The sequence below is a fragment of the Lagopus leucura genome, unplaced genomic scaffold, assembly GCF_019238085.1.
Source record: "Lagopus leucura isolate 7727_CA_CO unplaced genomic scaffold, USGS_WTPT01 Super-Scaffold_100021, whole genome shotgun sequence".
Taxonomy (NCBI): domain Eukaryota; kingdom Metazoa; phylum Chordata; class Aves; order Galliformes; family Phasianidae; genus Lagopus; species Lagopus leucura.
Window position 1 is genome coordinate 726,348 of NW_024962274.1, and position 26,379 is coordinate 752,726.

The 26,379-nt window shown below is 46.6% G+C and overlaps 3 protein-coding genes across 4 annotated transcripts in view; 1 reads left to right on the forward strand and 2 right to left on the reverse strand.

The window, feature by feature from the left end:
- Positions 1–216: 216 nt before the first annotated feature.
- On the reverse strand, positions 217–2,672 carry RPL35A (ribosomal protein L35a). Its single transcript, XM_042878142.1, has 5 exons — positions 2,605–2,672; positions 2,266–2,307; positions 1,574–1,726; positions 689–833; positions 217–275 (listed from the first exon to the last, which is right to left on the reverse strand). Exons 2-5 carry the CDS (start codon positions 2,274–2,276, stop codon positions 252–254), a joined length of 333 nt encoding a protein of 110 aa, XP_042734076.1. The 5' UTR covers positions 2,277–2,307; positions 2,605–2,672; the 3' UTR covers positions 217–251.
- On the forward strand, positions 2,625–23,796 carry IQCG (IQ motif containing G). Its single transcript, XM_042878525.1, has 11 exons — positions 2,625–2,741; positions 2,937–2,971; positions 4,665–4,812; positions 7,815–8,059; positions 9,227–9,355; positions 10,819–10,900; positions 16,452–16,613; positions 17,537–17,611; positions 19,131–19,262; positions 19,874–19,975; positions 20,559–23,796. Exons 1-11 carry the CDS (start codon positions 2,625–2,627, stop codon positions 20,694–20,696), a joined length of 1,365 nt encoding a protein of 454 aa, XP_042734459.1. The 3' UTR covers positions 20,697–23,796.
- Positions 22,763–26,379, reverse strand: part of LRCH3 (leucine rich repeats and calponin homology domain containing 3) — a 51,754-nt gene continuing 48,137 nt past the window's right edge. For both annotated transcript variants that reach the window (XM_042878100.1, XM_042878098.1), the window contains one exon: positions 22,763–26,319. In XM_042878100.1, coding sequence (XP_042734034.1) covers positions 26,191–26,319 — 129 coding nt within the window. In that variant the 3' untranslated portion in view covers positions 22,763–26,190. The remainder of the gene's footprint in view (positions 26,320–26,379) is intronic.

The window sequence follows — 26,379 nt, forward strand, 5'->3', positions numbered from 1 at the left end:
GCAATGACTGGTCAGGATAAAGGCTGTCAGTTATTCACCTTTTCAAAGGTAACCTGCTCAAAAGATGCCTTTAACAAGTACTGGTCAAATCTCCAGCTTAGGAGCCACTTCAGAGTCACTACTACATCACTGTGCTGTGTGTTGTGGTGTTATGCCACTGAAAAATAAGATCTTTCAATATAGGTGGAGGGGATTAAAAACAGGAACGTACAAAAATGGAACACATTCTGTATTTTATTTCCAATAAAAATTTAGATCCTGGATGGATACAGCATCTGAAAAGCACAAGAACGGAATCACATTAGAATTCCTGTTACTGGACTGTACAGTTTAACAAGTTTTGCAGTTATAATTTGAATCATGGATCTCTTCAATTACTTTAACAGCGACTTCCATTTATGCAGAAAAGGTACAGAAAGCGTAACAAGCGACTTGAAGAAGCATCTGATGGCATACAAGTTCCCACCCTGCAGTCAGCTCTCCTGCCCAAAGAGCTTTCCCATGCCTACTTTTAGGACTTCGCCATGCAGCTCACGCAATCATCTGGGAAGTAAGATGGAAAGTTGATGCCGCAGCCCCTTTGCCAGTAGGTAGGAAGTGGGGCAGAGTACAAAAAGCAGACGTGCAAGATGAGATTAAAACGCATCCCAAGGCTGACAAGGAACCCCTCGTTCCCAAAGCTACTCACCACTCGGATCCTGTGTCCAATGGCCTTGGCAGGGAGGTTGGAGCGGAACTTGGCACGGACCATGCCGCTGTTGCCATGGGCGCGGGTTACCTTCCCCCAGATCACCCGTGTCCTGTTGGGTTTGCCACCAGGGGTTACGGTGTTGCTGAGGAAACAGAAACACATAAAACTTACTCAAGTCTCATTCCAAAGGAAATGCACTACTTTTATCTGTAAGATTTCTCCAGACACACCACAGGCATGGAGACAGGCAGCAGCTACCTTACAAGAAGCCACACGCCACCTCTAGAATGACTGTGGTGATGCTAACAGCCTGATCGATTTTAGTTAAGGCAATTTCACTTCCGTGTCTGACCTCTTAATGACTACACTCAAAGAAAAATTAAGCAGAAGGCAACAAACAACTATTTTTAATGCCTCTACCTCTGCTAGCACAGCAGAAGCAACAGACCTGTGACAGACACAAAAGAGCTGGTATACAACCTTCTTTTTGCCTGACAAAATATTCTGCCACTAAAGATCCCAAAAACTCAGTGCTCATCTCAAATTCATCTCACTTCAATTTGCTCTATCAACCTGCCTTCAGTTTTCACCAGCCTCAAGCGAAGCTTCTTTCTCATCCCATTTGCTTCTTCAACATAATCATTCACTGTTACAAATTACACTTCACATTAATTCTTGATCTGAATGAAGGACAAAAACACCATCCAGTTCAAAACTAACAAACAACTTTAAAACTAAGACAAGCTAAGGAAGTTGTTCTATGTGATACTGCATTTTATTGGTAAGCTGAGCTGAATTCTTTTCTTTATTCTATCAAAAGATACATAAATCGTTTGCTCACATCTCAGCATTTGCTGAAGCTGATGCAAGAGGCTGACTTACTTTTTAGCTTTGTATACATAGGCACATCTCTTGCCTAAGTAGAACTCTGTCTCCTGGCGGGCGTAAACACCTTCAATTTTCAGCAGGGCAGTGTGCTCCCGCTGGTTTCGGAGGCCACGTTTGTAGCCAGCAAAAGTGGCCTTGCACCACAACCTAAAGACATGGAAAACACACAAATAAACTCAGTTCAAAACAATCGACTTTTGATGGAAGGGACATCAAAGCCCACCCAGCCCACCCCATGCCATGGGCTGGCTGTCCCCACCAGCTCAGGCTGCTCAGGGCCCATCCAACCTTGGGCACCTGCAGGGATGGGAACCCACGGCTCTGGTCAGCACTGCCAGGGCCTCACTGCTTTCAGAGTAAAGAATTTACTACTAACATCTAACAGAAATCTCCCTTCCTTCAGTTTAAAACTTCCCCCCTTGTCCTATCGCTATTAGGCCACGTAAAAAGTCAGTCAGTCCCCACTCCTGCTTATAAACTCCCTTCAGGGACGGACCGCTACAGCCAGTTGAAGTCAGGGGTTTCAAAGAGGGCAACGCAAACGTAGTGATGTACCAGATAAACAGAGTGCCCAGCGGGCAGCGCAGTGCTGGGAAAGGAGAGCAGCCACAGCCATCTGCTCACCGCCTGCAGCATCACCGCAGCGCTGCAGTCTCGCCGTGCCAAGGCGCACGGCAGGCACTCACCTCCCGCTCATGGCGTCCTCCTGCAGCGCAGTCCCGGCAGGCCTACAAACGACACACAGAACCGTGACCGCCCCGACCGGCCGCTTCGTCGCACCCGCGGGCCGCCCGCAGCCCGGCGCCGAGCCCTGATGTACCGCCGGCTCCTGCGGGGCGGCTCCGCCTCCTCACAGCACGGCACCCCCGCTTCCCTCCATCCGCCGTACATCGGCGCCATCCCGCCCGCTCCCCGAACGCCACACCGCGAACCGCAACGCCCCGGTCGCCCCGCCGCCGCCGGGAGCCCCGTTGCCGCCGCAACCCCCCCGGCAGCACCCCGCACCGCCGCCGAGCCCCGCTCACCCCCACGGCGCCCGGCCAAGATGGCGGCGAAAGGAGGAGGTGGTGCGCTGCCCGCCGGGATGTCGCCTCCAAGGCCCCCGGCTGCGGGCTGCCCGCGGCAGCGCCCGAGCGCAAAAACTACGAGCTGGCCAGGCAGTGTGCGCGCCCCTAACGCGCCGTCCTTCGCCGTCCCTCGCTCTGTCCCCACGTCCCTTTCCTGCTTCGGGCGGCGTTTCGGGGATGGGTCTCGGCACCCGCTCTGTGCAGGCACTTACTGAGGCAGCCCCGCTAGGCCCCCGGGCACAGCGGTCGCCATGGAGACGGGGTCGCGGGGAGCGCCGCGGCGGTGCTAGGGGCGGCGGGGCGGCACGGCGGCGGGGGTGAGGAGGTAAGGAACAGCCAGACCCGGCAGGGCCAGGAGAATATTCTCTAATAACTGAGTAACTGTCACAGCAGTGGAGGTGTCTCAGCCGATCAATAAACGCTCCCTAAAGCTTTGCTCCAACAGTAGGGCTAGGCAGGCTTTTGTAAGGCGCCGAATACTGGCCTGTTTTTTGGTAAAAGGGAAGATAGCTCTGGTTCGCGGCCCAGCTGCTGCCTCTGTGGCAATTCAGAATCTCTTTTTGCCACTACATCTGTGAAACTGAGCTGGAAGAGATGCAACATCCTCAGCTTTGGATTCGCTCACTGGAACGGATGGGTATAGCCTTGAATAAGTGAGAGGAATGCTGCCACAAAATGCTGCCCGTGGAGCCATCGGAGTTCAGGCAGCAGGATGGGAGAAGTGTGTGTCCAGGAACCCCACACAGCAGAGGGAGCTGCAATCCTCAAAGGGACAGCAGGCCACACCTCTCCTGGTTGTTCTCAAACATATTTCTTCATCTGTTTTTCTTTCCCCTTAAATCAGCAGGGAAAGAATGTCAGCCCAAGATCTTGGGGGAATCGGAGTCCCTCATATATACTTCCTTTTTATTAATAGAGCTTAGTGAAGGAGTTCAGCAAAGCACCATCAGTAAGGTCAATGCCAGTGGCTGGATCGAGAGTGTGAGGCCTCACTCACTGCTTGTCACGTTCCTAAGTGCCCCCAGGCAGTGTTTTCCTTCTCACTTCCAAGTCATCATAAGACCAGGCAGGGCGAGCTGCTTTGGCACTGGCATCTGCTGAGTGAATCCATGGCTATAACAGGAGATACATGGGAGGTGCAAACCAGCAGGCTTTCGAGAAGCATTCCAGCTGCGAGTTGTCCTAACAGACATTAATAGCTTGAGTTAATTCTCTCCTGGACAGAAGTTATTTGTGAAATAGAGGAGAAGCTATTGCATCCTCCTTTGTTGCCAAATAAGTCACTTTTTCCTATGAGAGCCGTGTTATTTTTTCTTTGAAGAATGCTGTCGTCATCATCTGTCAGAGCTCTCACAACAAATCTTTTTTTTTTTCCCACCATATTTTTAGCATTAGCCCTCTGCATGTACTAGGTTATTCTTGTGTTATTTAAACTCAGAATGTACATCGTGGATTTCTTAAAAAGATTTTAAAAAAGAATTTTATTAGTGCCTCTTAGCTAGAAAGATACATTTTCTGACCAAAATGCAAAAGCAGAACTTGCATCTTCACTCTGTCATTAATTCTAAGTCTGAAAAGAAAGAAGAACTGACACTTGTAGTTTGTTACACAGATTATGAGTGATTTACGTGGTATGCTTGCAGATTGGACTGTAATGTTCTGCAGGCCTAGGATGTGTTTATGCAAGGGTTTTACAGATGGCACAAATGCAGTTGTAGGTAGAGCAGCCAAACGAGGCCACCTCGTCCTGCATTTCTTCAGCCTGCCCTCCCAGATCTGCTGCAGGAGGGACCAGAGCTTTGTTTTGTGAAAGCTAAACATTCCCTCTGTCCCTGAAGGCAGCCATTAGCAGAGCAGGGCTCCTCTTATAAACAGTGTATGAAAAGCTATAAACAAAGCTAGGGAAGTGTATAGAAGGCTGCAATCAAGGCTATTTCAGGTCTACCTTTAGTTTAAACTACTGTTACTAACACCGTGCTGCTTTTCTCATGGGCACCTCTTGTCTCTGTTCCTCTTAGCAAGAGCACACACACTAAAGAAATGGAGAAACTCAGTCGGCTGGAAGCTCTGCTGCTTACTGCTGTGCTGGAGAACTGTGCTGATCAGCTCGCAATCCTTGGCTACATCATGCCAGTTTCACACGAGGGCAAGACAGACACCAGCCATGTACGTGCCTCTTGCTCTTTAAGAAAATACCTCTCGTTTTTCTTCTTGTTCTTTACATCTTCTATTAGCTTTCTTTAAATAGCCACTCAGGTATTTTTTTCTCCATGACCCTTCAGGGGAAGAAGCAATAAAAGCACACAGATGATCAGTTTTAATATCTGTACTGCAGCAGCACTGAGAAGCGTTTGGCAAGGCTGTGCAAAGGACTCTGGTGACCTAAGATGAGGTTCCAAGGCTTAGTTTTAAAACCTCCATGGTTAGATGACAAGTAAAGGATCGAGGAAAAATAAACAATACATGTCTGAAGTCTTATATAAGTGCATTGCCACTTCTGAATTACTAACAAACAAGAACTATGACCCAAATCAGGGTCATTCTGATACTCTGTGAGTGCTGAGGTTCCTCTAGTCCCCACAGACAACAAATGAAGAAAGATTTCCCTTCAAAATGTATTAGTAACTACTCGTTATTAACGTCTGTTATTAATTAATTGATTTCTAATAGGCACCACAACTAAGTGGTTTTGGGGAGAGGTATAAAGTACAGATCTGTGCTCAGGCAGGGGTTTATTGTTTTCTGTATGTATGGTGGCTGTTAAGAGTATGTGATAGACACAAGAAACACGTTGGGATCGTCTCGAGGGGTAAACTGCTGTAAGTTCTGTTCTCGTATATTGAAGTGATAAGCAGGGCTGTTTTCAAGTTGAAAAAGAGTTTGAAATTTGCTTAACTAAAAACGATGGGAAAAAAAATAAGTGTGATCTGGATGGAAATAAAACCTGAGCTCCAAGTTTTCAGACCTAATGCTATTCAGTGCCTGATGTATCAATTAAGAATGGAAGAGGAAAGTAAATCAATAAATCATCGGCAGAAGCTGCTCGACACTGAATTTAGGGCGTGAGCGATGCTTAGGCTGTGCGATAGAGGGCGCTCCTCTCCTTAGAAGAGCACGGTGAGCCAGTCCCGCCTGTTTGCCGAGGGTGTTTCTCCCTCACAGATGAGGGTGTGAAAGCTCTGCTGTGCCAGCAGCAGCAACACAGAAAGCGCAGATCTCGACAAGGGTGGGAGCTGTTCCCCTTCACACGATCTGAGGTTGACAGACCTCCTAAAGGTACACTTAGTTTTCCTCTTCAAACACAGAGGCTCATTTTTACTAAGTAATTTCTTAACACACAGTTTTCCCACAGAGTGCAATCCTCAGTAGTGTTCTTAAAGATGCAAATACAGATCAAGGAGGAAACAGTTTAGAAAACAGAGAATGGCTCTGGGGAAGCTCCTTGCTAAGTCTGGTGTTCTGCAATTCACTGCTTGTCCCTGTTCTCATTTACATTTACCTCTTGTCACTGTGTTTGTAGAAGACCTGTATTTGCAAAGCACCCTTCATGCTACTTGAGCTGTCAGTCCAACAGACCTGTGGCATTTTCATTGATTGACATTTCATATACTGACATATTCAAGTGCTGGCATTTTTTAGAGCCTTAGTTGCAGTGTTGCTTGTTCCTAAATCAGGGACTCTTGTAGACTGCTTCATGCAGTGCATTCCCCAGAGGAAGCAGCCTTTCTGTCTGCTAGATTTGGGGCAAAAGACCAGCAAAAGATAAACAGCTAGGGACTGCACGGATGGCACCACATGCAATTTACAGTCTCCTTGCTCTCCTGTAGTTCTTTGGCAATTATTAGTGCTTAATTCTCTACTGTTTACAGATAATCCAGTTATAGCCTGTCTTGAGCTTTCCCAGACATTACAAACACCTATTACAGCATCCATAAAATCTACATGATATTAAAGCCATTTGTTTGCCTAGAATAGTTATTTCAGAAATACAGCCTTCACCATCAACCCATTTAAACCCCTTTTTCTTCCTCCTAATTAACCATGTAATTTTCATAGGTCTCCTTATACTTTGCATGAGATTCATTTCATGTAAATTTCACCATCCAAAAATTAAGCGCGGAGTCGCTCAGTCTCCTCCTGCACCCAGTGCTGAGTCACACAGAGCAGGGGCTGCTTCCTCCCCTCCCGAGCTGCACGCTGCATTCAGGAGGCTCAGCCCTTTGCAGTGCCCTGCACGCTGCCCCACTGAGCACAGCAGCACCTCGGAACACGAACGGAGCCTTTCTCCATCAGGGCCTTCTTGGAATGACTGCTAGCATGCACTGTTCCCAGTCTGACCTCTTGTTTTCGCTCTGCCCTCTGTGCTGCGTTGGCACAAACATTCGTGTGGTTGTGCTGTGATCTGGACTGCTAAAAATATAATTATTTTTTCTTTTCTTGCTGGAAAATGTTTCCTGTCAGCGAGTTCTTTTTTCCATTTCACAAGCAGCCAGGGTGGGCAGTAGGCAGCTATGGGCTAGGATGAGGCTGGAAGCCTCTGCATTAGCTGGCTCTGCTGGTACTGCTATTAAGTACTTAGCGACAGGCTAAGATCAGCTCTTGTTGTTACAACTACACTGTAAGCAAAGGCCTTGGTGACAGGCAGGGCTAAGACAAGCCGAGATAGGGAAAAGGCTGAGGAGAAACAGACTAACAAGCTTCCTGTACATAAAAGCTGCTGCAAAGAAGGAAGGAAGGAAGGCTTTTTTTCTGTTTCTACAGAGACTGGGACAAGAAATCAGGGGCTCAGCTGCTGAAGTTTCAGAAATAGCTTCCTTACAAGAGTGGCACGCTGGTACTGACTGCAGGGCATATAGTCTCCATGGCCGGGGGGTCTTTAAGAATGTATCAGACAAACGTCTGAATCATCACCTCCTGGGGCAGGTGAGCTGACCTGAGTCCTGTCACTTTTGGCCTTTTGATCCCATCAACTTCAGTAAGTCTAAATGGGGTGCTCAAATCTAACCTAGATGAACGTTTCTGCTATTCAGTTCTTTGTAGAATCATCAACTGGTTGTAGTATAGGTGGATTTGTGTTTATTATTAATTCTTCTTCCTCCCACATAAAGCTGCAGAGGGTCTGTTCCTATTGCTCAACGTGCAAGCAGGTTTCTCTTACTCTTTTTCAGATCAACAGCCAGAAAACGAAAGAATTCACAGACACCCAGAATGTTCTGGACATTAAGTATCAAGAGCTCAGCTCTGCAAGGCAGGGGAGGGGGGAAACTGTTACCTCCAAGTCTTGGAAAAGCACTGAATGCAAGCAGCAGCTGGTGAACTCTGAGGATCCAAAAAGAGCCCATCATATTTCCACAAGGGCCATGAAACCCAGTGCTCTGTCTGCAGATGATCTCAGAAAAATTCAGGCTGACAGGTGAGTGAAGCATAAATGTGATGCCTGTGAGGGATGCTCACAGCTGTAAAGTTCTCACTCTATCTTTGCAAAGCAAAATACAGGCTTCCCACTCTCCCACTGCTGGTGTTTCCCAGTCATGATCTAGAATGACTACTTTTAAAGAGAGCACTGGGGTCTGGCCTCAGAGACCATTTAGTTCTGACTCCTGCTTGCCTCTGGATGCCAAGTACTGACAATGAGCTTACTTTGTATGTGGCTGTGAAACATTACCCAATTAATAATGGCTGAGTAGAATTCATCCCAGGATGCAGTCAGGTGCAGGCAGTCAGGTTCCCTGGCAGATACGAACGCTCAAGGCTGGGTCTGAGAGTTGTTTCATGAACTCAGTTACTCTGTAGGGCACATGGAACCTCTGGCAGCTAGAACCATTCTCCTTTATAGAACAATCAATGTCTATAAAAAATAAGACCAAAATAAGTTTTGGGTTTTTCCCCAAATAATTTTCATTTTTTATCTAAATCAAGTGCCTTCATTTGCAGCAATACCAGCAGCCTTTGATTTAAAAGACAGACTGGGGAGCTGAGCATTCTGTAAGCATTTTTCTACATCCTGGCTTCTGTCCACTAATGTTTTAACAAAGAGTTTCAAGAAAATCCTGACACAAACGAGGAAAATGCAGCTAAAATAGCAATACCATATGCACCATGAAATTCAACAACTTGAGCAAGCCCACGTCTTTGTTAGGATTGCCTTAGGGCTGCACCAGGACGTTTTGGCACCCAGATGTCCCTCCATAGACACATCTGTGTCCCCAGATCTCATCTTCCAAGATCCATCCAGCTGCCATTACTGCTGCAGCCTTTTTCCTGATGGCAGCACAAGGTGGCACGACATGGGTACCTCTGCACCTCTTCTCTATTTCCTGGAGTAACATTCAGACCATAATGTGAAGTTATAAACTTGGACCTTCTTCCAGATACATAGTTCTCTAGAGCCGGAAGCAGCAAGTGCCATGGGAGAGGCACACTTAGGTTTGCTAAGTCATAAGAACAGAAATGGATCTTGCATTTCCTTTCTTTTTCTTTTTTCTTTTAAATATAATTGATAATAATTGATAAAGGTGGCAGACACTGTGGTATCAGTGTACACCTACTAATTACTTTGTGTTCATTTTCTCTCTGGCAGGCAGCATGTGAGTGATGTAATTACAGCCACTATGAAGAAGATGGAGGAATCAGGAACATTTGATAGCCTAATAGAAGCTAATGGGAGAGAGAAGGCAAAGAAAAGCAACTTGAATGACATCCTCATCAGGTCAGAGTTGTGTTCTGTACTTTTCTGATTAGTGGTTTGGAGCCAAAGCCCATTTTCCCTCATTATACTATATAAAAGGAAAACAAAAACAAATCCTACATCAGGATATGGAAAGGATTCTTTTTCAGCTTGAATTATCCCGAGCACTTCACAAATTGCATTTGCCCTTGGAGAGAGAAATAACTGCCTGTACTGATACTAATCTGACTGGAATTGTCTGAGCTTGGACACCAGCGTCTGCATTAATGCAAACACTGCTCCATATCAATTAAAACATAATGTGATGTAGGACTTTTCTGACCTTCAACTCCTTGTCCCCAGAGGAAGCCAGAGTAGCAAATAATCTGTTCAAGCCAGGGTCAGCAACATACGGACTTCAGGTTACACGATGCCCAGGAGGATCTGCTTTGACCCAAATGCTAATGTGCTCCCTTTTTCCAGTGCAGGGCTAGCACAGATGGTGGCAGAGGCAATTGTCTTGTGAACACAAAAGCCACCTCTTCCAGCATCTAAAACCAAGGGATTCATTGTTTTTCCAAGGAAGGGTCAGAAAGGAAAAAAGGAAAGCAGCAGTTGCTTGTGGAATCACTATTCAACACTAGAGTTAGAAAGAGGCATGCAACTTAACATCACTAAAGGAATAATAATTTCTATTCCATTCTATCAACCGTATCTAAGCACTGTGTTATCTGTTCTGCTATACATTCCTTTCATTGCATACACTTGATCTGTATTTAAATATACCATATACTTGTCTGGTTTTGTGTCAATACACCAGTCTGAAAGCAGTTTGCAATAAGGCTGGGACTCCTTATCAGGACCTTCTGTAGTAGAGTTACCCAGCTAAGTACTCCAAAAATGAAATGCATGTTTGACTGTAAAGGGGGGATAGGGTACAAAGCCTCAGGCAGCAATTCTTCTTACTGGCTTTAGATCAAACGATAAGCATAAAAGCTTGGGAAAGCCCTCAAAGGAAAGTGAAATAACGAGACCTATGACATTATTGCATCCTTTTTGGTTTAAACTGTTAAACACCCCTGTAGGTTTTGGCTTGGTCCTCAAGGTTTCTGGTTCACTTTCCCTTTCATTCCCATCCTCTCTGCTTCATCCATACATCCCTTCTTTCAGGATTTACTTACCAAGAAGTTACCAGGTTTGGTGAGATCTCTCTGACCTGAAGATGTACTGCTTTCAACACTGAAGTTCAAAATGAAGAGATGAATGCCTTTTCTATTCCTCAAACACTGCAAGCAGCTGCAAGCTTTTATGCTGCACTGAAGCAGGGCAAGCTTTTCACTTCTTTTAGTTCAGCTCTAACAAACTCACTGAGTGAGCAGGTTAATTGGAACAGTGTTCAGCTAGGTGCAGCAACGTATAAGGAGTCTGAAAATTCTCTACCTAGGTACACAGCTCTTGCTTTTCTTGATATATTCAAGTAACTGTATTCTCCCATTTTCCTTCAGGGAGGAAGAAGGAAAGAAAGAGATAAAGTCACTCCAGAAACAGCTGCAAGATGTCAAGAAAGAAACTGAAATAGAACTTCAGGTGAGATTACTTAACACTGGGCATCATGCCAGGGGAAGTGTGTTAGCAAGCTTGCTCCTGCTGCCCAGGAACTAGCACTCAGATGAGAGGACACAGCACACGTAGCAATCCATCATTTAAGAATATAGAAGCAGAATAACTGCAACACTGATTTATAGCCTGAATATAGTTATTAATGAATTTAAGAATGCTGTTCAATGGTATTCAAGCAGAAACTCAAAGTGCTTATAATTGTGAAAGGCTCTGATCAAGTCAGAACGCCTCAGAAGCAGTGCTGTGCAAGAACACTGCAAAGCATGGACATGAGTGAGTGCTGCTAATCTGCAGCCAGGAGGAGATTAGCTGCAGACAGCAGGATCTAAGGTTCTGTCATACTTAATGGTGCAGACATGACACCTGGCACAGAAGAAAGACTGACGGTGAGGGATTAAGAAATAGTGTGTCAGAACAGGCGTGGGGACATGCCATTTTTCTACCTGCAGTTTTGTCAGGGGAAAGTATCAGAATTTTCATCTATTTCCTAGGCTTCCACATACAACAAAATCCCAAACACACAAGCCCTATGCAAGGGCAGATCAATGTTACCATACACACACCCCATCAACTTTATCTGTGTGGACAGCTTCAGCCTTTCTTTCAGCACGTGAATTGTCTGTGCATGCACAGTAGATCAGGGGCATTCTGGACACATCAGACTTGCTGCACAAGTGCAGATCAATTAAATAGCATATCCCTGCTCACTGTGATGCTTACCAGACAGCTCAGACCCGATGGTCATGCATGCTTAAAGAGCAAAAGCACTCAGCTCGGTGAAGAAACATGCAAGTTTAACCTGTTTCTGCTGAGGTGAGGAAAAAGAGCACGTGATGAAAAACAAGAAAAAGAAAGGCAAGGTCAGAGCTATACAAGGCTTGAAAGAAAGAACAAGAATCTGACACTTGGTTCATTGCAGAGGAAGAGGAAAGCAAGGGCATGTGAAGAAAGACACCGTATCAGTAAGAATTTTGTCCTTGGACAGAAGAGTGGCCACCAAGCCAATAAACATTTGGCTGCACAGAGGAATTTCAAGCTGCTGACACGCTGCTAGAGTACAGTTTATAGAAGATGAAGGTTTCATGTTGGCAGCCTGGATGCGTGTGTAGTGGAAGGTTTAATTGTAAATAAGTGGATGGTTCCAAAAACAGGAAGGATCTATCGACACTGGAAATATGTACAGCTATCTACGTGCACCAGAAGTCCAGAGGAGACATTAAAACAGAACAGCAGAGAAGAAAGCAGGAATGTACAAGATTGGAAAACTAACATGTCAGTCCTCATCTGCCAGCAGAGATCTTGGAAATGTGTAACGTACACTGGGAAATGTAGCAGGATGAAAAGAGCACTAGGAATAAACTGTGGACGTCACAGAAAGGAGTCACTGAAAGATGTGGGAAGATAGCAAGTTAGGAGGAATACCAAGACAGAGCAGTTGTGGAAACTGAAAGAGGAAGGAGGGATGAAGTGCTCTGTTTTTTGGTGTGCGCTGTTTTTCTCCCTACAGATTTGAACCCCTCCTGGCACTGCACAGTCAGCAGCACAGCTGGTGCTTGTCCTGCCTTGCACCTCTCCTAGCTCTAACAGTCATACAAATGTGTGTAGCTCCCACGCTGAGCACACGCTCCTCTCTGTGTCCTTTTAGTACCTTCTGCTAATTTGATTCTTGCTTTTTGCCTCATCAAATGGGATCTGCACCCATCTGGGATTTTGGTTTTATGTTTCCAGCTTAAAAGTATTTTCCTGGGCTTCCTTATAGCTTCAGCTTTGATAACAAATCAAAGACAAGACTACTTTCAAGTAGTGCTTTCCTCCTGTGCCAAAAATAATGGTGTCTCACTTTGTCTCCCAAGGGAGAATAATTTCTATTTGCTTCATATGGGATTTTCCCCATAGGCAATTTTGCAGACACTTGCAGGATTTGTCACCTCGCCAACTAATTAGGAGCAGAAATACAGCTTGCTGATTTTAGAGTATTTTGAACAATAATAATACATAGGCCTTTAGACAAAAGCCTACATGGTTGTCTCCAGTCCAGTGGCTGAGAACACAAAACCAAACAGATCTCCTCTTGGAACCAGAAAAATGTGGTCTTTGCTTCATGTGTGTTGCTTCTGTGTATTTTCAGCCTTGCTATTTCTTAATGAGATGCTGATTAAAGCTATACTAGCTGGCTCAGCTCATTTTTCTTTCTAACAGAACACAAATCAAACACTACATGTTTTCACTTATTTTGTTTCCTTTTGGAAAACACTGCTGTCTCGAAAGCTGCTGCGATGAACAGTCTGATTTTAGATTTACCCCTCCGTGTCACCTGGCTGCAGGAATTCTGCTTCCTGCTACTGCATTTATTTTCTAACATGCAGAAAACCATGCAGGTTCCTTGGAGCAGTGATGACATTCTGTACAAACAGAATTGTTGATGTTGGATAAGATAATGTTTAGGAGAAAAACTTAAGAGATGTTGCCTTTTAAATTCTTGCACTGCTATTCACTCAGACGCTTTCTGTGACCTGTAGGTTTTGTGGTCAACTCATAGTCATACACTGCTCTGTGTTTACACTGGGGAAATGTACCAGATGACTTCAGTGGAAAGCAGGAGGTCTGTGATGGTCCTGGGGCCACGTCAGCCCCCACAGCAGCTCAGCAGGACGCAGAGCTGCTGCAACAGAGCCAAACCTGGAACCATTCGATGCCATCCAGTTCAATCCCTTGCAATGAAGATGGACATTACAAATCATCACAGTGGGTGACCTGTCAGCCCTGTCGTCCTTTCAGCTGAAGCATCTGTGGGGGGGGTGCAGCACAGGGGTGTTCTGGCAGCTGGGACAGACGTGTCTGTAGGGCTGCATGCTGTGCTTTCAGGGGCTGCAAGTCCCAGCTGCAGCAGGTGTGTAGATCTAAGCCTATCTTCAGGCTTTGCAGGCTAAGGTTTTACAGCTGCCAGAGGAAAGCTCATCCACACTGGTCATGGAAGCAGGGAGGCAGGCAGCAAGACACAGTGCAGGCTCACCAGCTGCCAGCACATAGCTCCTGTTTGCTAATTTTGTAGCCAGCTGCATATTAAGTGACTGCAAATACTCATTGCTGTGGAAGAACGGAGAGATCTAGGGGGCACTTGCAGGACATAAAAGTAAGAGAAAACACAAAATGTGCATACCTTTATTGTTGCTTTTGCCACCAAACAACGTTTTTTGGTCAGAATTCATTGGTGCTGGCTAACAGCAGCAGACAGGCCTCTGAGCTGGTGTCTGTGAGCTGAGAGATCTGAGAGAACAGCTTGTTTGCCTGCTAGCAGAGCAGACTGGCTCGTAACAACTATTTCCTGGGTTTTGATCTTGCTCTCTGCCAGTTTTGTGATAGTTCTGGACACATGATTTATGATTTTGCATAGCTGAAGTCATCCCAAATAAGCAGCCCAGAGGTTTACTGCATTAGCTGTGAAAGCACGCTGTGTCCTCGTAGGGCCCTTTGCTGCCATAAACCAGAAATGAATAGATGTTAACTCTTTTTCCCAGCGCCTGCCCCTGAGGTTCAGGGCACAGCACAACCCACAGGTGGTTTCCCCGGGTTGGGGGCAGCAGCTGCATCTGCTGTGTGCAACCTAACACCCAACACACCCCAGCACTGCAGCTCCAGGCCCATCAGCTGGGCTGCAGTAGCTCCCACATGCCTGCAGCCGACTCTCCCTCCAAGTGAACGCATTTCTGTAAACGCCCACAGGGTTTTGCATTTCGCTTCCCGTCTGCTTTGCATTGTGTAATCAAGCCCCCAGACTCCCCACTTCTAACAAAGACATTTTGTAACACCAAATCCAAACCACAAACATGCCATGCAGCAAAGAAAACAGAGCAGACGGGTCCCCTTCCTGGCTGAGGCCTGGGGCTCTGAAATCAAAAGTGGTTTTCCCTCCGCTTTATCGAAATAAGAAATAAAAAATGGTCTTCATGCTCTGCCCCACCTCTCTGAATTCTTTGTAGCCTACATCGAGCCCTTCTTTTCTGACCTGTTTCCAGACCCTTCACAGATAGCACTGCAGCACTGACTGCAGCAGCTGAGCCTCAGGGCCGCAAAACGCTGGTGTTTTCCTTTAGCATCTCCTTGATCTCTATGCCAGCCCTGCAATTTAGACACGCTTTCACCACAATACAGCGAGGCAGCCTCAAGATAAAGTGCTTTGGCCAACTCCCACGTCTGCTGAGTAGGAACGCAACTGTTCCCAGCACCCACCAAATTTCATCAAGGAAAATAAAAGCCATTACCGGAAGCCTTAATGGGGCACGAACAGGTTGCTCCTGTAGCTGTCTGCAGTCATGTGATGATATGGCTGTAAAAAAAAGATCTGATCTGGGAAAGCTTCAAAATATTTTGAACGCATGACTTTGAAAACCACCAAACAGCATCAGCCAAGGCCTCTGATTTTCAGGAGCCTTATAAATACGCTTTACTGTTCCTAACTGTGTCCTACAAGGGGTGCAGAGGGAAGGATTTGCCTTTTAGCTGTTCCAAACACTTCTTATAAAGAAACCTTTCCAAATGAGTCATGCTGCAAAGGCTTTTAAACACAGCAGTACTGAGCTGGCTTCTTCCTGTGGCATTTTTCTATGTTTACACTGTTAAGGAACGCAAGGATGCTTCAGAGACAAGATAGGTGGGCTTCAAACCACGTACATGCCAGCACCTTGGTATTTCATCTTCAGCTGCAAGGTTTGGCTGCTGAGCATCAAACCCATCACAGCGTGGCAGGAAAGCATAGAGAATGGCTGTAATGGAGCAACTGGGAGCCAGACCAGAGGCATTACAGTTGGTCTTACATAATTGCACAGGAGACTTTGATGACCTTTTTAACTAGCAATGCAGTTCTACATTTTTACAGGAGGTTCATCTAAGTTGCAGGCCAAGATCTAATGAACTTTTAACTGCCATTCAAAGAAATTGATTAAAAAGGAATAAACAAACTCACAGTCCCAAATTGGGCAAATGCACTTTGCTTCCTGAGCATGCACACAAAGCTGACAAACGGGGTGCACTCACCCAGAAGTCTTGTCTGAGGAGTTGCTGCTGGAGACAGAGCTGTTCCAGAAAAGCTCAGGTCCACGCAAAACAAGGTGTGGGGAGAGGCTGGGAGCTCAGAGCCAGCTCTGCTTGGCAATCCTTGCTCTGACTGAATGCTCTTATAAAAAAATGGACACCATCTGCCTGATAAGATTTCAAGAAAGAACCACTGAAACATATGAGTGAGTTGAGATTTACATCTTTATCTGCTCCTAATGCTGTGTTTACACAGTTGCTGCAGAACTAGGGAAAAAAAAAGCCAAAACAAAATAGCAAAGCCCAACAAATGCAAGGAACAAAGTATACTTGAGGAGACAAAACTTAGCACAGGTGAGGCTGAGGTATTACTCTCCTGTTACAGGCACTCACTCACTAATCCAAGGGCTTAGCAAAGCCTAACCTCAGTGGCTGAAATTAACTGGACTGTTCTCATGCTTCTTTTGCTTATTGTCTCCTCTCCCAGAACCGAGATAAAGTGATTCTCTACCTCAAACATGAGCTTCAACAGATGGAAGCCAAAGCAGCCATGGAGGACCGGTACATGAAGAGAAGCACAGACCTCCATGTGCACCAAATCCAGAAGAAGTGCAGCAATGCAGAGAACAGACTGAACAAGGAAATTGAGGTAAACCATTCCCCAGTGCCCTTACTGAAAAGCATCTCTACCTAGCAAGGAAAAAGTCAACTCAGCAGGTTGTGTGTAGGTGAGGACAGAAGGACTCAGCACTATGCTGGGAACAATCCCTGCTTAGCAAGATCTTCCTCTCCTAGGGTTCTGGCACTGCCTCTGCTTGTCTGCTGCCCCACTGTTCCATCACGTCATCCTTTTTCTCTTAAACCACAAGCATCCTTGTCCCTTGGAATTACAGCTGAAGCACGGTGAGCTGCACAGGCAGCATTTCTTCAGATCTGTGGGAAGGGGATGGAGAACGAACCGTTTTATTGAAAAAAACACCAACCAAAGAAATAGAAAAAAAACCTCACCAGAGCCACTGTCTGCCCTCTGCACACAGAGGCGGCTGTCCTGACTGCTGCTCTCCTGGAGGAAAGCTTTATCAGAGGGTTTAGGTGCTGCCAGGACGTTGTCTGCTCCTGGAACCATCACATGGATGCAATACTTACTGCATCGGGTCCCAAACAGCAAACATGAGGCAAAGAACTTTATTTGGTTCCTTTAAAGGTGATTTCAAACAAAATGGATTTGTTCTAAAATATATTCTTTCCTGTTCATTTTAATGCTAAAAGTTCATGCTCCACTTGCATTTGAGAACTGCCCAGCAACAGAAGAACTGGTAAGTGCTACAGCAGGAAGCAGGATTGTGAGGCCATTCCTCTTCCCTTGCATGATGTCAACTGTGAACACTTCATGCACAGTCATTTGCTGGCAGTGCTGAGAGAAGCTGCCCAAGTTCTCCCTCCATCCCCTGATGCCCAGGCTGCTCTCCATCACCATCACAGCACAGATGTTGGAATGCATCAGGAAAGCCAACCAGCACGCGTGTTGTGCCCCAACGTTGTCTAACATACTTCTGTCTGCACTGATCATAGGATTTGAAGAGGAAAACTGACGAGGAGATCCGAGTGCACATGGAGATTGAAAATTTCCTCAGGCATTACCACAAGGTCTGTGTGACTTTTCCTGTTAATGCTTAAACTGGCAACCGATAAACATTACATTGATCAGTTTCTAAAGAAAACCAATTATTGCTCCATCAAACTCACCAGGTTCCTGATGGTTGCTGGTTGGATTACTTCTTCCCCTCAAGCCCTAATTAACCCAGCTGTCCCATATTTGTGATTTGGATATATTGCCTTAAAATTACTGTTCATACAATGACTGGCATTGTTTATTCCAGAGTTACAGCTTTTCCTTCCCAACTAATAGGGATTTTGTTTAAACCATCCTTGGCAGTAGCTGGGATTTCCAGCAACTCGGTGAGGAATGCTCTTGCACAGAGTTAGGGTGTCCATTTTGCACACCCAAGTGTTGCACAGTGGGAGCATTAAGAAAGAAAGGTCAGAAACTGCCAGCCTAATCATGCCTTTTCTTAATCTAAGGATGAACCAGGTCTGAATAACTGCTATCTCATGATTATTGTACCTGACTTGAGCAGCAAACAACCACGACTGTCCCTCTGCTGTTAATGCAAAGGTTCAGAGCTTTCCCATGATCAACAGCAGTGCTCGTAACAGTGAATGCCACTGGTGGGCATCTCGTAAACCGTATGACCAGAAGAAAACCTGTCCTACTGCAGGGAACCCAACATCACTGCCTGTTTGTAATTTAAGAGAAGGGTACAGAACTTTTAACAAAGTGCAAAAAAAGTGCTGCGTCTTCAGAGCAGTTACACTGTGATCTCTATGTTCCAGAACCACAGTTTGATCACTGCTTCCAAGTGAGGGGACCTCCTGAGTACAAACCTCTGTGCACTCAGACAGCAGCTGGTGGCTTTGCAGTGGCCCACACAGATGACCATGCCCTCTGTCTCCCTTGCACGTCCAGCTGTGACGCTGTCACAAGACTGATGCTTTTCCTCAGATTATTTTTCCATTCAAGCAGTGATGGCTGTTGCTATGGTGAAGTTAGTCATGAATGGGAGGAAGTCATCGGTGTGGTGGTTTCAGAAACACCTGCCATCCTATTGATGAGTCAAACAAAGCCAAGTTCGCAACCTGAGAAAGCACAAACTGCGCTCCCTTGGGACCTAATTGCTGGTGCACTAAGTTTAATCCAGAATGTGGCCACAGAGTCACGTGCAGGATAAAAGCTCTCTCACTGTGAAACACTGTCTCCTAAACCCCTCTTCCCGTGCATGAAGAATGGCTCCTGGTTGTCATTTACTTCACCAGGATTGTGCACAGATGTAACCCCCAGTGCATCGCCATTCTTCATGCACCTCTGAAAGCCCAGTCTAGTCTGCCTTCATGCCCAGTCCAGTGCTGCTGCCCCCATGGTGGTCCCCAGCAAGTTATCATTACTCCTAGTGTTGTGATGCTTTCAAGGCTTGGCTGAGAAGGAAACACAGGCCATGCAGATCTGATGGCATTCTTACCCCCATCCTGAGAGCAGGCATGTCACAGCAGTAAACCTTTCCCCTGCTGCTCTTTGTCCCCTGCTAAGCCTCACTCTGTGCCATTGCAGAAGGTGGAAGAGAAGCTGGAATATTGGGTGGACAAGCATGAAAATGACACAGACGCTAAAGATAAAGAACTCAACGCCCTAAAAGAATCAAAGGCAAAGAACCTGGAAATGCTGCAGAGATTTGCCAGCGAGGTAAGACAGCAGCAGCAGCAGCTCAGTGCTCACCCATGCAAAACTGCATCCTGCCTTTTTTGTACCGTCAGCTGCAGGACTCTGATTGCAGATACACAGGCAGAGCGGAGCAGGCAGCACAGAGCAAAGTGTGTAGAAAAAAGGGGGCTGAAAAAAATTCACTTGTAGGCATTCCTTATTGTCACTGGTCTGAGAAGCTGTGACTGATTTAGATGTTCCCCTCTTGTGGGCTCCATTTTCACTCTGTATGCTGTCATCTCAGTGTCCCAAGTGTTTTCACTCATCATCTGCTACCTATCCTGGGGGAACATGGATTCTTCCTACCAACATCTGTTGCCTGAGACCCCATCAGACAGCCATTTTACACCACAGGATCAGAAGGTTAATTACACACAGGCCATGAGCAGTTTCACTTTGGCAGCAGCTCTCAGTGCCTTAGGACTGGTGGTGGTAATGAGCAACACTTGCCATCTGGAATCAGGGAAGATCAAATATAGGAGGTGGGGGAGGAAGGTCTGTGTTTACCCATTACCCGTGGGCTGCCACAGGGCTCCCGGTGCTCCCTGGATGTGTTTTTCATGTGACTGCTGAACTCCTGTGCCACTCTGCAGTGCTGGACGTTTGAGGAAACCATCATCGCTGACCGGGCACAAAAAGAGGCTGAAAGACGAAAACGAGAGCAGGATGCCCTGGAGCTGAAGAGCATCCTGAAGGTAAAGGGGAGCAAAGCTGAGGCAGTGCTGCTCCACCAGCAGCTCGGAGTTAATCATTTGCACCACAGCTATTGTTCAAGCAGAAAATGGCCTGAGAAAGTTGGCTGGTGCGAGGTGGCACAAGCGAGGGACAGATTCATAGAATCACAGAATGGCCTGGGTTAAAAAGGACCACAATGATCATCTCGTTTCAATCCCCCTGCCATGGGCAACCAACCACTAGAACCAGGCTGCCCAGATCCACATCCAGCCAGATTAAACTTGTCCCTTCTCCTTGGCAAAGACAAAGGCAGCAGCTACCTGCAGAAGGGTTAAGAAGGGAACAAAAGACAAAAAGCCAGTCTCTTTAGATGATCCAGGGCTGTGCTCATCACAGCAGCCCCTCTGCATGAGTGACACAGGAATGGAGTCACAGAGCTGCTCCCTTCCTCTTGCCACCAGCTACAGAAGCCCTTGGCTTACACATGGACATGAGCTGCAGCATGGGCCAGATGATCCTTCCTGCTGCTGGGGAGTGCGCGAGATGCTCCGGCCATTTTCCTGTGCCAGTGTTCCCCCTGAGATCTCTCTCTCCTGCTTCCAGCTGCAGGCCTGGTGGAGAGGTACAATGGTCCGCAGAAACCTCGGCCCCTATCAGAACCTCCGGAAGGCTCAGGAGAAGAATCTGTCACACGAGAAAGGCAAAAAGGAAAAACCTGGAGCAAAGAAAAAGACGCGCTAAGAAACGTGGCCACAGATGTACTCCAGGGCTGCTACTGGGTAAGGCACTGCTGTGTCCAGCAGCACTAAATAAACCATGGAATAGAACTCAGGGTATTCTGGAGAACAGAGTTCACGATGCACAGTTAAGGTGAAGCTCCTGTAACTTAAGACCCTGAATGATCTCTGTACAGCAAAAACACCGTTTCCTCAGTAGAAACGGAAACTGCGTTAAAGCAATGAGAAACACGATATCCTCTGAAGTATTTTATACAGCTCATGAGTAATTCTGCTAACGGCTCAGTAACTCACCAGCATGAGATGCTCTGCCTTGAGAACCTCCTCCGCAGTCCCCCAAAGCGCGGTGTTGGCTGAAGCAATGGGGTTTGCTGTGGCTCCGGTGGCTCAGAGCGGGGCAGGAAGCCAGGTCACCCACATCTGGGCTCAGGCAGTGCTCACCCCGGTGTCAGTGGCAGCGTAGGTCGAGCCAGGGGAAAAATGCTGACGGTTTGCAGTGTAAACACGAGGGCAGTCAAAGCACGCGGGTTTCCATTCCCACAGTACTGCAGAGTGTCAGCACATAGACAGAATAGCTCTACATGCCCTCCTACAGAGGGAAGCAGCCATGGAAAAAGACAGCTGATGTGCCACAGCCGTACCCACCATCCTGTCTGCAGCACCCGTGTGGGGAGACCAGGCAGCAGGCAGGGTGCAACGCCCTGCTTCATTGAACTGGAAGGGCAGCCCTTTCTCTGACACTGCTGCAGCCACGTACAGTGTGCAAAGCAAAATCAGCCCTGGGGCTGAGCTGGCTGGTTTCTAACAATCTTACAGAGAAGAGAGCTCAAACCATACAAGCCAAGCTGTGCTTTTTGTGACCATCCTCTGCTGGCCCTATCCAAACATCCTCGTGTCCAGGCTAAGCTGTGCCAAAAGCTCTGAAGTTCAAGTAGGATGACTGAGATCACGAGCAAAGAGCCTTTGGCTCAGGACTCCGTCTGAAGGGAAGGAAGGCAGGCACCAGCCCCTGGCTGCTGGGCTGAGCTGACTGTCAAGGGAGTGCTGACATTTCAGGTGCTTTAGACAAACTCTAAGTTGAAGTATAGATATTACTACTGGAGCACTGCTGGTTAAACCAGAATGCACGCCTATTCCTGGTACTTTCAGCTAAGGAAAAAGTACAGAATGGAAGGATGGCCTCTCTCTGTTTATGCTAAGTTCTAGGCACACTTCAGTAATGCAATCAAACAGCTGAAATCTGAAGCACGACATGGGCTTGTGTCTTCACCTGCTGTTCAGCAAACAAAATATAAAGTAAATCATAAAAATCAACCTCAGCCTCTGCCTGGCTCCCCTGCAGCCCAGTTCCCCACGTCAGGGTGACACAGCACCTCTCGGGGTTCGTTAAGGGCCCAGAGCTGCTGTGAATGAGGCAGTAGGAAGTTAAACTGCACCAAATCATAAATAATTCAAACTTCCATTTCACTGCTTAATCTCTCAAACAGAAAACAAACACCCAAACCCACAAACTGCATGGACACAGCAAAGCCTGCTTCCAAAATCAGCAAGCTCTATGCCTGTATGTAACAAGAGGGGATATTTCTTCTTCAAAAACAATTTAAAACTATTCAAAGCAACAGTAGAGCCACGTTTGTTATTCCAGTGTTGAGGGCTGCTGAAACCTCGAGTCTGGCCACTAGGTGCTACAGGCCTGTCAGGTGGGCAGTTTTTCAATCCTCCCCAGCCCACAGGGACTCACACCCTCCAAGAACAGCACACCCACTCTTGCCTGAGCTCTGTTCATGCTGACATCCATGCAGCTCCTCCGGGCTTCTCCGCTGTATTTGCTGCCTCAGTCTCTGCTCTCCTTGTGAGCCTCACGGGGTCGGTGAGGAATCAGAGCCGACTGCAGTTCTGTGGCCACATGGCTGCTGAACGGACAGTGAGCGCACACAGCCCGCGTGCAGCACGGCTACGAACTGCAGAGTGAACCCAAGGCAGGATGAGGTGAGGAGGTGGAAGGTGAATACGCAGCTGGCACAGAGGATGGGACATCCATTCACACAACAGAAACGGCAGGCAGAACAGTTCATGTAAGTCTTACAACTTTATTTCAAATTACCCACGGTTTCCTTTTATATTATTATTGTGCTGGAAGTTCACGCTACTGGCAGAATACAGGCAATTTAAAATAAAGTGTACAATATCCAAACATATTTATATTTAACAGACATAGAAATCATGGAATGTATTTACAGACTTACAGCATGGGATGAAGCCTTAAAATCCTTTATTAATTACACGTTTACACTGCTTTCAGAAATAACAAAATTAGATTGCTCTGTAAAACATCACGGTATCTACACAAAAGGATTTTTTAATGTCTAAATTCACTTTAGAAGACCTCTGTTCCTAAAACACTTTTTTTATTTTTTGTTTTTTAGTTTTAGTTTTCCAAAGGAACATTTACAGTTGTAAAAGGATAACAGAACCATTTGCCACTGTGTCACAGCTGAGAATGGCAGACGAGTTCTCGGTGGTGTGAAAAGTTCTCTGTGGTTTATTTCAGCCAGGCCACCCAAGTCCCCTCCTTCATGAGGGGAAGAATCAAACCCCCACTGTTCTGACCTCATCACATCAATGCTGTGAGGGACTCCTCAGTGCCAGTGCCACTCGATTTTGGGGGGGTAACATTGCAGAGCCTCAAACTCAGTGCTCACCATCGTTTGAGGAAGGATGGTGACACGACAGAGCTGGTGGATGAGCACCAGCAAAGCACAAAACGCCCCGATGGATTCCTCCCACATCCTCCAACACGAATGCCCCGGAAAGGAAAGGTAATTGCCTCTTCACACAAAATAGAATTTTATACACAACAAAAATTGCACATAAACACACTAAAAAATCCCACTTAGTCTGCAAAACAGAACTGTTTTTTGGTATAACACATTAAATAAACCGTACGATGAAACTTTAGGCTTGGATTTTTGTCCTAAACGTCTGGTCAACACTTAGTATCTGCCAGCACGAACACACAAGGCTATGCAGGTTAACCTAACGTGGCCACAGACATCTGGAAGCGCCGGAGCGAGCTGCTGCTTGTGACAGCGGGGCGACAGCCAGGTGACACTGCCTGTTGGTGGGCTCAGGTGCCATGTGTGTGCGCTGCCTGCAGCCCGGAGCGGCTGTCCTAACCAGACAACAAACACGGCCATTTCCAGCAGCTCAGACCCCCCACCTCCAACCCATTAATTCCTATGAACTCGTATTAATGAAACTTCCACCAACCTGAATGCTGTGAATTGTGTTATTGTCTGTAAGTGCTGGACTAAAGCAAACAACACCCTCACAAACTCCATGGGCAACGAGTGCTAGTAAGAAGTGACGTGCTCCCATATGATCCAAATGACCTCCTGTGCTCCCATATGATCCAAATGACCTCCTGTTAAAACTAATATGAATTCAGTGTCCTCCTCTTTCCAACTGCACGAGAGACACACAAGAAACATCTGTGCTACGCTGCAGCTTGCTGTGAGTGGCAGAACCTTCCATCCAACCAACTGCAGCAGTAACTCCTGACACTTACGTAACCCCTCAAGAATTCCCAACAATCCCTGCAAGTGGAATTACGTGAAACATAAAACCTACTTGGGAGGAAAGCAGGCCTGCACGGAGCTGCTCTCTTCTCCTACAACGCGCTAGTTGGACCGAAAAGGTTTCTCCTTTCAGCTGTGCAGTTTTAAATCCCTTTCATGTGTTCTTTGTGACCTGCAACACAATCAGCCAATGCCAATAAGGAGCAACTGGAATTGTGTGAAACACCCATGCAGCAGCCATCACGGTGAGTCCTGACGCTCAGACATGGAGCAAACAGACTGGAAAGAAAGCTGCAAATCAAAAGGGGAAGAAATCCAGCTAAGAGCAGTCTTTGCCAGCGTCCCTGCGGCAGGTTCACTGCAGTGAAAATGGCGTTTAGCTCACCATTCCTCACTCCTCCTTCCTTTACACCTATAAAGTCCTCTTGATGTATTCTGCTTCCAATATAACTCCGAGGCACGATGCTGGTCTCAGACCTCATGCAACCCGTGTTAGTGGCACACTGTTCTGGCCTGAACTGATCAGAACTAGCAAAAGAACTGTGCGCATGGAGAACTGCATTTTCCAAGGTCTGTCTTAGGGGGAAAAAAAATGTAATTGATCTGGTAGAGAGCTTGGCTTTGTTGCTGGGGCAAGAGCACAGACAGCTACCCACCCGTGCTTTGCACACTAACTTCCAAGAGTAATTCCAAACTCTCCTGCTGCCTCTCCTGTTCCTGTATACTGAATTTCCATCTTTATGTTAAAGAAAGAGGAAGAAAGTAATGGCAGTTGTGTAGAACCAGTGCATCCCTCTATACAAACACCCACCATCAAAGGTTTAAAGCCCTGCCAAGCCCACAAATAGAAGCCACCTTTTGTAGCACTTCTGCTTTGACAACATGCAGCCCACCTGTGGAAATTCAGTCCTTATGTTCCTAAAACGATGCATTTCTCAGCAGTGGTGACACTCAGCACGCCTGCACCTGGTGCTGCAGCCCCCACCAGATGCACAACCTGGGCACGGCTTCCAATGGACTCGCAGGGCAGGCTGTACCTCAGTGCTGGCAAAATGCAGACGTGATTCTCAGCAGCCATGTGACAAAACCACTCAGTAACCAAATGCATCACACAGGGCTCCAAGGGGAGGTGAGAGGAGGTGGGAGACCCCCGATGTTGCTCAGGTTTTCATAGATGCCTTGAAGCCCCAACAGAACACAAATCCAGCAAGAACGCTACCGCTACTCAGTAAATTCAAACAGTTCTGGTTGAGCATCTTTTACCAAGATGTTCCTTTTGGAGAAAACATGCAGTATTTTTTCCTCTGGGTGGGGGGGGGAACCCCCTTTTCTACACGTCTTCAGTAATGAGGATATGCTAACACAGCTGCATAAGGACTGACCCTGATACGAAACACTGTACTGGTTAGATTGTGCTGCAATTCTTTAAAAAATATATACATATATGTTTATAAAATGGAAAGAGCTGCTGTTCTCATGAGGCAAAGAAAGCTTGCTCTGAATCCCGTGGAGAAGGAATGACATCTCATTCCCCTCGTGCCCACGGCAGCAACCACCTTTTCTTTTTCTTTTTTTTAATTAGAGAAATGAATTCCTATGGGAACAGCTTTCCACACTGTACACCAATGTCTTCCACCTACAAGGTTGATTTCGACAGCCGGCTCCAACAGCCCCTGGAACTCCCTGCCCTCCTCACCACCCATTTATCAGCAGGGGGCAAAATTACCGCTAATCAAAACGTGATTGGAAACTGTGGTGATCTCCAAAAAAAATGGAGAAACGAAGCGAAACATTCCTGTCAGGAATCACGGAAACTCGTTTCCTTAGAACAGAGCTCTGTGTGTTTGGATGCACTGCATGGGCAGTAAAGTCTTGACGTCCTTCTGCTTAGCCAAGGTAACCCAAAAGTCCCGGAGGTCTTTACACAGCAGACAAGTGGTGAAGCTGCTGCTGCTTTGGGGGTGCCAGCTCCAGCAGCGCCTGCACAGTCACAGCTACCTGTGTCAAACCCTTCTCTTCTAAAATATGGAGAGGCAAACATAATTGCTCCTGAATGGGGAACAAAACAAAGACAAAAACAAAATGGATGAAAAACACTCAACCGAAAAG

Coding starts and splice junctions, on each gene's coding strand:
- RPL35A (XM_042878142.1), bottom strand. Junction 834..1,573: donor TATGTATACAAAGCTAAAAA/GTAAGTCAGCCT, acceptor CTGTTTCCTCAG/CAACACCGTAACCCCTGGTG. Junction 276..688: donor TTGGACACAGGATCCGAGTG/GTGAGTAGCTTT, acceptor TGTGCTTTTCAG/ATGCTGTATCCATCCAGGAT.
- IQCG (XM_042878525.1), top strand. CDS start 2,625: ATGGCGGCGAAAGGAGGAGGTGGTGCGCTGCCCGCCGGGATGTCGCCT. Junction 17,612..19,130: donor TCCTCAGGCATTACCACAAG/GTCTGTGTGACT, acceptor GTGCCATTGCAG/AAGGTGGAAGAGAAGCTGGA. Junction 19,976..20,558: donor AGCTGAAGAGCATCCTGAAG/GTAAAGGGGAGC, acceptor TCCTGCTTCCAG/CTGCAGGCCTGGTGGAGAGG.